Here is a 13,209-nt window from a genome sequence, read left to right on the forward strand (position 1 = left end):
ATCATCTATTTAGTGCAAGTTTGATGTTTTGCTGAGCATGTCTTTAAGAAGTCTTATTCAGATTTGACCATAAAAGGGTTGGCATATTTTACTATCTTTGGCACTTTTCATAGGCTTCTCATGTAATATTCTCTTCAAAGGGAAGGATATAAGAGTAAACAACTAGAGATGAGCGAACACTAAAATGTTCGAGGTTCGAAATTCGATTCGAACAGCCGCTCACTGTTCGAGTGTTCGAATGGGTTTCGAACCCCATTATAGTCTATGGGGAACATAAACTCGTTAAGGGGGAAACCCAAATTCGTGTCTGGAGGGTCACCAAGTCCACTATGACACCCCAGGAAATGATACCAACACCCTGGAATGACACTGGGACAGCAGGGGAAGCATGTCTGGGGGCATAAAAGTCACTTTATTTCATGGAAATCCCTGTCAGTTTGCGATTTTCGCAAGCTAACTTTTCCCCATAGAAATGCATTGGCCAGTGCTGATTGGCCAGAGTACGGAACTCGACCAATCAGCGCTGGCTCTGCTGGAGGAGGCGGAGTCTAAGATCGCTCCACACCAGTCTCCATTCAGGTCCGACCTTAGACTCCGCCTCCTCCGGCAGAGCCAGCGCTGATTGGCCGAAGGCTGGCCAATGCATTCCTATGCGAATGCAGAGACTTAGCAGTGCTGAGTCAGTTTTGCTCAACTACACATCTGATGCACACTCGGCACTGCTACATCAGATGTAGCAATCTGATGTAGCAGAGCCGAGGGTGCACTAGAACCCCTGTGCAAACTCAGTTCACGCTAATAGAATGCATTGGCCAGCGCTGATTGGCCAATGCATTCTATTAGCCCGATGAAGTAGAGCTGAATGTGTGTGCTAAGCACACACATTCAGCACTGCTTCATCACGCCAATACAATGCATTAGCCAGTGCTGATTGGCCAGAGTACGGAATTCGGCCAATCAGCGCTGGCTCTGCTGGAGGAGGCGGAGTCTAAGGTCGGACCTGAATGGAGACTGGTGTGGAGCGATCTTAGACTCCGCCTCCTCCAGCAGAGCCAGCGCTGATTGGTCGAGTTCCGTACTCTGGCCAATCAGCGCTGGCCAATGCATTCTATTAGCCCGATGAAGTAGAGCTGAATGTGTGTGCTTAGCACACACATTCAGCTCTACTTCATCGGGCTAATAGAATGCATTGGCCAATCAGCGCTGGCCAATGCATTCTATTAGCTTGATGAAGCAGAGTGTGCACAAGGGTTCAAGCGCACCCTCGGCTCTGATGTAGCAGAGCCGAGGGTGCACAAGGGTTCAAGTGCACCCTCGGCTCTCCTACATCAGAGCCGAGGGTGCGCTTGAACCCTTGTGCAGCCTCAGCTCTGCTACATCAGAGCCGAGGGTGCGCTTGAACCCTTGTGCACACTCTGCTTCATCAAGCTAATAGAATGCATTGGCCAGCACTGATTGGCCAGAGTACGGAATTCGGCCAATCAGCGCTGGCCAATGCATCCCTATGGGAAAAAGTTTATCTCACAAAAATCACAATTACACACCCGATAGAGCCCCAAAAAGTTATTTTTAATAACATTCCCCCCTAAATAAAGGTTATCCCTAGCTATCCCTGCCTGTACAGCTATCCCTGTCTCATAGTCACAAAGTTCACATTCTCATATGACCCGGATTTGAAATCCACTATTCGTCTAAAATGGAGGTCACCTGATTTCGGCAGCCAATGACTTTTTCCAATTTTTTTCAATGCCCCCCAGTGTCGTAGTTCCTGTCCCACCTCCCCTGCGCTGTTATTGGTGCAAAAAAGGCGCCAGGGAAGGTGGGAGGGGAATCGAATTTTGGCGCACTTTACCACGCGGTGTTCGATTCGATTCGAACATGGCGAACACCCTGATATCCGATCGAACATGAGTTCGATAGAACACTGTTCGCTCATCTCTATAAACAACTCGTCTTTGATCATTTGCAGAATTGACTTTGGCTACTATACCAGCCTTGCATATGATGTTCACTCCACATCCATAGCTTCCAGTAGTGTATCTTCTAATAGTGGGCCTGGCAGGATAGTTATACCCATATGGTATTGTTCTCACCATTAGTTGGTACCAATTCAGTGATGTTTTAAGTAAAGTCCCAAACCCTGAATTTAGTGTGTGAGAAGGTGACCGGCAGAGTGCTGGAGTCCAGATATATCATCCCCAGGTTTCTGACATATGTGTGGTCCAGGGCAGATCTGGAGTAGGCCTCAGCCCAGGTGTAGATCCTTGGCTCATTCCTGGACCAGAAAATGTTGCAGATTCTCCATTGCAGTGCAGTTCCATGAGGTGAAAGGAGGTGTGTGGTTCTGTCCTGTAACCCTCAGTTCGGTGAGACAATATTGCACCTGTTTTGTTTGTGTGGCTGGTAGTAAGCCACATGTATAGTTAGGTTATCGGTTCTGTGTAGTTAGTTGCTCAGACAAGCAGGTTTTTTATTTTGTGTTTTGCCTGAAGTTAAGGCTGTATTTTGTTTTGCTCATTTTGTGCCTGAAGTCAAGGTTTATTTATTTTCCAGGTTTTTTTTTTTTTCTAAATGAACCAGTTTGCTGCATATTTTGTGTCTGTCTTGACTGTTTGGGACCGCACCACAAGTGTTATAAATCAGGTGTATTTAATTATGAAAGGAATATTATATTCTGAGAACACAAATTTATAGATGAACACAAATTTATGGCGTATTCATGTTCAGGGCTTCCAACAGGCAGCTGAGTCTGCAAGGCATCCCTGGCTGAGGTTATCTCCAGCATGTTAAATTGGGTTCCATATCCCATTGAATATGTTTTCATGGATGCCTCTATCAGATACTATGGGGAGGATGGGGAGCCATCGCATCCCTTACACCACTTTTGTTGCATAATAAAATAGTCTCAAATTGGGTGACTATTTAACACCACATGTTAAATGTTAAATGCCACAAGCGGCATTTTTACACCATCTTCGCAATTTTTCCCACATTCATCAACACTTATGACAATGTCAAGCACAACAGCACTGAGAGCCAGTGCCCAATTCATGATGAGCACCCTCCGCGGGCGCAGGACTGAGTAATATATACCGGCCTTAATGAATTCCCCCTACAGATTTTTTTTGTTATCAGTAGTTGCTTGTCAGTAGGTCCTTTGCTGATTATTGCCGACCCTTGTCCTGATCTTTATTTATGATTTTTTGTTACATTTCTATGACCATATTCATTTACTCCTACGAAATTGAGGCCATCTATTATTTTGTGTTTACCCAGACTGTTTGACTTGACTTTTTCTTTAAACACAGACAGTAATAATTCAGCGTCTGGTTGAGTCTTGGTTGTGGGTTCCAGCTGCTCGTCCTTTTTGTTTTAGAGGGCTCCTGTTCCATAGTATTAATAAGTGATGTAACATCTGTTTTATCATGAAAGAGGTTCTGTATTCATGTTCTGTGAAAGAACCTTCATGTCATGGCAGATCTGTGACAGGACGTCACTAAAATGTTGTGACAGAGGAACATGGATCTATGGATTCTGTTCAGTTCTATCTGAATAATGGACGTGGGAGCGTTTCGATGAAGAGTAGATGACTCAGTGCTGTATAAGAACATGTTCACACAGCAATATTTTGTTTAGAGCTTTGCATCAGTGTATTTATGCCAAGATGAGGAAACTACAGAGAGAAGTGTGAACGATGCTTTATGGTAGGAGTAATTGTCTACATGTAGTGGGCGCTGGTTTCTGGCTCTTAACTGCAGCTGTTTGGTCATGTTGTGTGTTCTGGCAGTCAGTAATAAAACTTAGGCATAAAGACAGACATTACTTATGAGAAATTCACTGTAAGTCTAGACCTACTTTACTCAGTGGCGTAACTAGGAATGGTGGGGCCCCGTGGCGAACTTTTGACATGGACCCCCCCCCCCCCAACCGACGCCGAAGACCTCGACCGACCCCCTCCTCCACACTCTATTATGTCCCTTAGTAAGCTGTGCACACGGTATTATGTCCATTAGTGGCCCCTGAATACAGTATTATGTCCATTAGTGGCCCCTGCACACAGTATTATCCCCCATAGTGGCCCCTGCACACAGTATTATCCCCCATAGTGGCCCCTGCACACAGTATTATGTCCCACTGTGGACACCCATAAACAATTATTATACTTCGGGGCCTTTTCAGACCTCTAATGGCCCGGGGCCCTGTAGCAGCTGCCCCCACGGTAGTTACGCCCCTGACTTTACTGCCTTGTCCTTCTGACCATTTGGTTGCTGAGGATTATTTTTTCTATTGGTGGTTTGCTGATATTAAGTAGTGGATTAAATCACTTTCAGAGATATCATAATAGGTTTAACGATGCTCATTTAAAGGGTTAAAGGGGGTATTCCCACGTCGCATACTCACCAGTCTTCACTCCTGTAAAATCTTCTTTCTTCCTGGTTTCTTGCATCATTTGGTGGGTGGGGTTTCACATGCAACCTGCCGTTTAGCCCCGCCCCAAAATTAATGTGAAGCCCCGCCCACCGCATAGCGTGACGCTATGGGGCGGCTGAAGGGCCTGTGATGTCAAAGGTCCTTAAACACTAGATGCACAATATTGGACTATGAAGTACAGGCAGGAGCAACTCCATTCTGTGTTACAGACAGAGACTGCCTGTCTCTGCCATAATGAAAACAATTGAATTAGCTAGCCTGATAACTGGGAGAACAGAAGACGAGTTCAGAAATGAAAGCAGCTCCTCTCCCCTATCTGATAGCAGGAAGCTAGGTCACATGTGGTGTAGACACAGGAATAGCTAGAAACACAGGCTCGCTCCCGTGCACTTAGCCCCTCCTCCCTCCCCCCTGAGAGCAGCAGATACATCACTTGACTTTTGAGCAGATAAGTCAGGGCTGTGTCAACAATGAATTGAATAAAGTAAGATAGTGGACAAACAAAGCAGTTTTGCTGAAGCAGTGTATTTAGGAAAAGTCTTACATCCACATTAACAAGCAGTATAGATAGGATCCTTGTGATGGGACAACCCCATTAATATGACTGCCCATACAGTTTGCAGTTTGTCAGTGGTATTGCGTGTCTTTACCCTCAAAGATCCTATCAGCGGATTCAATGTCAGATGAGTATTTTCTCTCTCATCTGATCATCCTCCCATGTAGGAGCGCGCTTTCCCTTATACCTTTTCTTTGTTTTAGATAAAGTTTTTACTATAAATAGATTAATAAAATGCACCAAACTTCACAATATGAACGTATTCATAATACTATACCAATAAAAGTAAAACAACTCGGACGTTGTTTTCTGTAAATACATTGTTGGTTTAATTTCTTAACTTGTTTTCATTACTCTGTTACCTTACATTGTCATAATCCTGGCAATCATATTCTTCATTCCATGGTGAATTTAGACATCCAGTCCAAACTCCGTTTAATAGGGCACTGTTGGTTCAACAAACTTTGCACAAATGAATAGTACAGGTGATCAGGCCATTTATCTGTTCCCCTCCCTCTGATAAAGTGATTTTCTGTTATATCTGTCTTGCAGGTCTCATGACACAGATTACAAATGTCTACAGAAGTCTATAAAGAGGGGAGGGAAGAGTAAGACAGATAGCAGCAGAACCATAGGCTTAGGCCTTATGCATATGACCATTTTTCACAACTAGCACATTGACTGACTCATTCTATGGGCCCAAATATACAACTTTGTATTTTCATGGTCAGCAAAACTCAGGACATGTCCTATTCTTGTCCATTTTGCGGACTGTGCTCTCTGGCCACAATGAATGGGGCCAAAGGAGTATGGCCGGCGCACAACAGATGACATCCTTGTGCAGCCCAATTTTTATCAGTCATGGCCAGCGGCACATACATGGTCGTGTACATGCCACCTTAGACTGATGCTGGAGCTAAATGCTAGGTTTACTTCAATCAAAGTTGTCAGTTCTTTACGTATTTCCCGCATAGTCCTGGGGATGTCTCTAATTATGATAGAGATGATGTTATGATGCAGATTCTCCTGTATATACTATATGCTATGTGCAGTATATAATGTCTACTTTCCACCTACCAGTTTAGAAAAAAAATGCAAACTACAGATACAGTCTTCAAAACAGCATCGACTCTTCTAGGTACACTTGCAGACAGTTTTTAAAGGAACGCAGCAGGGAGGTTGTTCCAGACATCTTGGCGAGCTAAGCACAGAGCTGTGGATAAAGGCTTACTAAAATCCTTCTGTCTCTTCAAGTAACCCCAGACAGACTTGTTGATGTTGATCAAGGTTTTGTGGGGGCCATATATAAAAAAAAAAAAAAAAAAAAATTAGATATATATACAGTCCTATGAAAAAGTTTGGGCACCCCTATTAATCTTAATCATTTTTAGTTCTAAATATTTTGGTGTTTGCAACAGCCATTTCAGTTTGATATATCTAATAACTGATGGACACAGTAATATTTCAGGATTGAAATGAGGTTTATTGTACTAACAGAAAATGCGCAATATGCATTAAACCAAAATTTGACCGGTGCAAAAATATGGGCACCTCAACAGAAAAGTGACATTAATATTTAGTACATCCTCCTTTTGCAAAGATAACAGCCTCTAGTCGCTTCATGTAGCTTTTAATCAGTTCCTGGATCCTGGATGAAGGGATTTTGGACCATTTCTTTCTACAAAACAATTCAAGTTCAGTTAAGTTAGATGGTCGCCGAACATGGACAGCCCGCTCTCAAATGATCTGAAAACAAAGATTGTTCAACATAGTTGTTCAGGGGAACGATACAAAACGTTGTCTCAGAGATTTAACCTGTCAGTTTCCACTGTGAGGAACATAGTAAGGAAATGGAAGACCACAGGGACAGTTCTTGTTAAGCCCAGAAGTGGCAGGCCAAGAAAAATATCAGAAAGGCAGAGAAGAAGAATGGTGAGAACAGTCAAGGACAATCCACAAACCACCTCCAAAGAACTGCAGCATCATCTTGCTGCAGATGGTGTCACTGTGCATCGGTCAACTATACAGCGCACTTTGCACAAGGAGAAGCTGTATGGGAGAGTGATGAGAAAGAAGCCGTTTCTGCACGTACGCCACAAATAGAGTTGCCTGAGGTATGAAAAAGCACATTTGGACAAGGCAGCTTCATTTTGGAAACAAAAATTGAGTTGTTTGGTTATAAAAAAAAGGCGTTATGCATGGCGTCCAAAAAGAAACAGCATTCCAAGAAAAACACATGCTACCCACTGTAAAATTTGGTGGAGGTTCCATCATGCTTTGGGGCTGTGTGGCCAATGCCGGCATCGGGAATCTTGTTAAAGTTGAGAGTCGCATGGATTCCACTCAGTATCAGCAGATTCTTGAGAATAATGTTCAAGAATCAGTGACGAAGTTGAAGTTACGCCGGGGATGGATATTTCAGCAAGACAATGATCCAAAACACCGTTCCAAATCCTCAGGCATTCATGCAGAGGAACAATTACAATGTTCTGGAATGGCCATCCCAGTCCCCAGACCTGAATATCATTGAACATCTGTGGGATGATTTGAAGCGGGCTGTCCATGCTCGGCGACCATCTAACTTAACTGAACTTGAATTGTTTGTCCAAAATACCTTTATCCAGGATCCAGGAACTGATTAAAAGCTACAGGAAGCGACTAGAGGCCGTTATCTTTGCAAAAGGAGGATCTACTAAATATTAATGTCACTTTTCTGTTGAGGTGCCCATACTTTTGCACTGGTCAAATTTTGGTTTAATGCATATTGCACATTTTCTGTTAGTACAATAAACCTAATTTCAATCCTGAAATATTACTGTGTCCATCAGTTATTAGATATATCAAACTGAAATGGCTGCTGCAAACACCAAAATATTTAGAACTAAAAATGATTAAGATTAATAGGGGTGCCCAAACTTTTTCATAGGACTGTATATATATATATATATATATATATATATATATATATATATATATATATAATGCAGATACCATGTACATTAGTGATAACTGCAAGTTTGAAGCTTCCTCTGTGAGCCCATGAATGCACCCTGTGTGCTGACCGTGCCTTAAGGTTACTGAGATCTGTCAGAGGCCTGGCCTAGTAGATTGACTCTCACAGGTACACTAACATGTAATAATACTTTGGGGAACTAAGTATATCACAGCATTGTAGTAATAATAAGAGTGGTAACCAAATATCCTTAGGGCGGGTTCACACCTGCGCCCATGTCCGCTTTAGGCAATCCCACCGGTTTCCGTCTTCTGCCCAGGGAAACTGGACAGGGGGCGTAAACATGGCAGTGAATGGGTTTGCAAAATGATCGCCCATGAGCGTCTTGTGACTGTCTGCAGCAAAACTTTTTTTTTTTTTTTTTTTTAACTGGACACAAAGTCGGACATGCAGGACTTTGTGTGCGGTTAAAAAAAAAATAAAATTAAATATATATATGGTTTTGCCGTGGACAGGCACAGAACGCTCACTTTGCAAACACATTCAAGTAAATGGGTTTGAAAATTGACTGCCGGGTTTCCGTCCCCTGTTCAGTTTCTCGGGCAGTAGATGGAAACCCAGCAGGATTGCCTAAAGCGGACACGGGCGCAGTTGTGTACCCGCTCTAAGTAGGACTTAGTTCACTTATCTGCCAGACAACTTCTCTCTAATATAAAGCAGAATCTGAAGACGCCCCACAATACTAGATAGACATATTTACTACACTATAGTATGCATATAAGTTTGTAAAAAGTCTGCTTGTGATAGAACATACAGTATATGGGAATTAATTTTACTATACGAGTTTTCCATCTATTGCTTGGCTGCATAGACTGTGTATAATTGTTATATCTCTTGTTGTGTTTGGGGTCTGTACTATTGGATGTGACACATAATGTCAATCTATTACACCGAGGGTTGCCATATTGAGTATTTTACAGGGATGCATAGCTATTCCCTGATATCATGTTATTATTGGAATTTTTCCCCTTAGCCATGGGAACATTCCACTTCTATCTTACAGGTCTGGAGGGATTTGCAAGTTCCCTCCAGAACCAGACAGCAGAATACAGACTGCTGCTCATGTGTTTACTGATGTGTTGTCAGGGAAATTGTAGATTATTTTATAATGCCTTTAGATTATTGCAGGAATATTCATACAGCTTTGATGGCAACTCTGTCCTAATATATTAAGGTGTCACTTCATCGTAATATAGCAAAGTCTATGATTTTGAAAAGACTTCATGATATTGTGTTGCTATGTTCATCCATTAACCCTGTAAACTAATTTCCAATGTTACCTGGCAGCGGACTTAATTATATTACAAGAATTATGTTGGTTTTCCATATTGAGGACTGAAGCTTTAAATTGCAAGGGGAGGAGAGACAGAACAAGGGAAAGAAGAAAAGAAAGAATATACAGGGGAGACAAAGCACAGAGGCAGGGACCAGACTGCATCTCCCAACTGTGCTCACATCAGCATCGCTAAGGCACATCCCTGCGGCAGAACCATCCACTTTTGGGTAGAGGAAAGAAGACACAATTCTTAAGGGAGAGGGAAGATAAGGCAGGCTGATCAAGAATGGCGAAGGAAAATGGAACATGATGAGGGAAAGCGCTTACACGAGGAATATACACTGCTGCTGCCTGTTGTGTGGTGGAGCTTCATAGAGCAGAGGGGTAGTGAGGAGCTCGGAGACTGAGCCAGGGAGGGAGGGAGCTGTATGCAGTGGTGATATGAGGAGGGGTGTCAGCCCAGAGACGTATGTGCACAGAATAAGGCAGCCAGATAACAGGGTACCAGATACACAGGGAGGGGAGTGCGAATGGACCATTGCTGGCTGCTTACTCACTGCATAGCAAGGCCAGAGCAGGGTGAGGGTCCAAGGAAGAAGGACAGCACAAGGAGGCGGAGGTCTTACAGCCAGGGCTGAGAAACAGTGAGGTGTAAGAAAGAAGGCAGGTGGGCTGCTAGCAAGGTGAACGTGACTGACAAGCCAGATATTGATGGGTGAGATAGCGAGAAGGGAATTGGATAAAATAAAATCTAGAGAAAAGACAGGAGGGCAGACATAATGGGCGAGAGGGAGAGGGCGATAACACTGGGGGGTTAAAAAAGGGTAGGAAGGAAAAGTACGTGACATAGAGAAATAAGAGATAGAGGGAGAAGGGATTGGAGGGTAGGAAAGAGCTGAGAGGGAGGGAGAGATGGTGAAGCCTGCAGACAGACAGAGGTGATGTAAATACCTGGAGGGGGGAGCGAGGGAACGAAGAAAAGAGGGAAGGAAAAGAGAGGACAAGCTCCTGCTGCAGAATGATGGGGAACTCACCGCACAAACAGAGGAGCAAGAAGCATCACAGAATGCAGCCGGCAACAGGTACAAGTCTCCATCTTGCTCTATCCCCACCCTACACCCAAATCTGGATGCCAATTAGTTACACTGCCAAGATGTTACTGACAGGAGGACGATTAATGCAGACGCTTGTGTGGGAAGAGACTGTAAATACTGTCATATGTGTGAAAATCTCATACTGTAAAATGCTGTTACCATTGTAAACACAGTATTCTGTATAGGCTACTCCCTATGCTGTGTCCTTATACTATAGCATGGTCAGGGGGTCACAGCGTGGCATGTATAGAGTATGTCTACCTCCATCGTACCTCAGTCATTGCTTTTACTTAGTATCTATCCGTTTCTGATGTTACAAACAAAGCTAGTGTATGAAAATTCATTCATTAGACTTGTCATAGAGTAAAATGGCCAGCACGGTGTGATCTATTGCATTGCAGTCAGTAGAAGCACATGTATAGCAAACAGTTCACACTAAAGTGTGGGGGAACTGAAGAAAAACTGCAGGAAACATTGCCAAACCCAAAGGAGGGGTAATAAGAATGGCCATAGTAACAGCACTATACATAGATCAAAGAGTTATTGTTTGATTTTATACAAGTTATATTGCATTATTTATTTACAGTCATAGTTTCATGTACATAAAGCAACCAGATAGGCCTTATTCACATTAAGCAGTTTTGCTGCTGTCTTTCCTTAATAAAAAAAAAAAACCCATCAAATCTATACTAAAATAGTACCTTGAGAGTGTGGCCCAACTTACAAAAAAAAAAAAAAAAAAAAAAAAAAAAAAATGTATATATCTCAGCATAGGCTAAACATCCACGCCTAAACGATACTATTATCATGGCGCACGCAGGTTTTATCACATCCTGACACAAAGTTCTACTTTTCAATAGGATGAGACAAGAGGTCCATTAGTTCACCCAGGAATATCAGTGCCAGGACTCTCAGTCCTACCACAAGTATGGACACATCATCAGTAGGGTTGGACAGGTTTGACTTGGTTAACTCATTAGATGCTGCAGTTAATAGCATCCTCGGTACCTAAGGAAATTCTTAAAAGGAGAGGGTTCAATTTGTTAACCCACTGACCATCCTAGAGGCAACCATAGGATGCTTATGATCCAACATGTAGAAAACAAATAGCCAGCTGGTACTGTCTCTTTAAACAGTGTCCATAACTCGTGAGTAGAACTAGAGCAGAGACTTGGTGCGATTTAGTCCAATGTTCACATCTGCTCTCGGATTTCCAGTCGGGGACCCCTCCGAATGGAAACATAATCCGCATAAAAAAAGCAATTACCTTAGGAAACCCAAGGACTCCATAGAGTACAATGGGGTCCACGTGGTTTACACCCGAAATTTTTCATGCGGAGAGTGGAACGAAATCCCCATACGGAGACCAGGGACAGATGTGAACCAAACCTAAGACAGACAAATGGTCTTCAACCTGAATTTTTTTGATATTGATGGCCTATCCACAGGATCAAAAATCTTCCAATACTGAAACGTTCTTATAAGTGTGAACCCCCATTACTTTATTTTAGAGCTATCCTAATGAAATCTCCAATTCCTACCAGTGGCTTCTGCCTATGCCAGTATAAGCCCTCCTGCAGCTGATTGACTGCTTTCTCCCCACTACTGTACAATGTATCAGCGGTGGGAGGGCAATGATGGACTGGGGAGTCTTCTGCTAATGGATACCAAAAACACCTTGTTCACATCCCAATGTGAGCGCTGCAAAAAATAAGCTGCAAATTTGGCAAAAAGTATACGACAGGCATATTACTGAAGTCAGCATATCTCTCACTAGTTGAATATGTTCTGGAAGGTTATCTGTGAATACCATAAGAATAAGACAGCGATTGGCTCACAATCAGCTCCAAATGGTATTTTTGTCTACTGGACATGTCCACTGGAGTATTCCTTGGTATTTTGGTGGGCCAGTAAGACCCTGCCTGTATGCTCCACCAATGACATAACAGTCAGCAGCACATCATTCTGTGTCATTAGGCCGGTGCTACTGTAAGCCATACAGTCGAGATCACCTCTTCCTCCATTCACTTTGCATCGGCCTGTGTAGACCAACGCCAGATCAGTGATTTAATTGTTTTTAATGACAATGATAAATGAAATGGCAAAGATTTGTAATGACTTCTCACCGAGGGACTCAAAATGCCAGGAGCTTTGTGGAGTATTGTATCAATGACATTCACGCAAATTCCTGTTCTCTTCTTTACACTGTACAGTGTGCACATTTGCCCAACATAACTATTATTACAAGATGAAAACATAAAATACATAACCTATTCTAATATGTAATAAAAATGTGAATCCACAATAATTTATATACTACCCTGTTTTCCCGAAAATAAGACACCCCCCCCCCTTCACCTTCTGGAACACATACAACCAGCAGTCATGCCGGCGATCCGCTAAGGAAGCATCAGTATGACTGCCGATTGTTCCCCGCTCCAGCCGCTGCATAAGACATCCCCCGAAAATAAGAAAGGTCATATATTTCGTTAGATAATTTAATATAAGAAACTGTCTTATTTTCGGGGAAACAGGGCAAGTTATATAGACTGGCATAAATTTGTGATCTGGAACCTGTACGGATTCTACAATCATATGAGCAGTAGTTATTAGTGTACCCCAACCTCTTTGAAGGGAGTCTGTCATCAGGAATGAGTTAGTGGTTGTTAGTAGGGCCGGGCAGAGTTGTCAGAGTCTCGCCTGTACAGTGACGCTGTGACTTGCAGAATTGTTGCTCCTTAAGTTCCAGGCTGAAGTGGGTGTAGTGCGCATACACTGATATGTTTTAATACCTTGGTTCAGAACAAAATTTTCTTTCCATTGTCATTTTCTGACACCT

The 13,209-nt window shown here is 42.9% G+C and overlaps 1 protein-coding gene across 3 annotated transcripts in view; it reads left to right on the forward strand.

Moving 5' to 3' along the window:
• NHSL2 (NHS like 2) overlaps positions 1–13,209 on the forward strand; it is a 168,009-nt gene that overhangs the window by 55,995 nt on the left and 98,805 nt on the right. Inside the window, exon 1 of one of the 3 annotated variants that reach the window (XM_075259358.1) lies at positions 9,626–10,358. The exons of the other annotated variants lie outside the window; for them this stretch is intronic. Within the exon in view, the coding sequence (XP_075115459.1) occupies positions 10,295–10,358 (64 nt within the window). The 5' untranslated portion in view covers positions 9,626–10,294. Of the gene's footprint in view, positions 1–9,625; positions 10,359–13,209 lie in introns of those variants that run through there. 3 annotated transcript variants of the gene reach the window in all.

This window comes from Leptodactylus fuscus, chromosome 11 (assembly GCF_031893055.1).
Source record: "Leptodactylus fuscus isolate aLepFus1 chromosome 11, aLepFus1.hap2, whole genome shotgun sequence".
Taxonomy (NCBI): Eukaryota; Metazoa; Chordata; class Amphibia; order Anura; family Leptodactylidae; genus Leptodactylus; species Leptodactylus fuscus.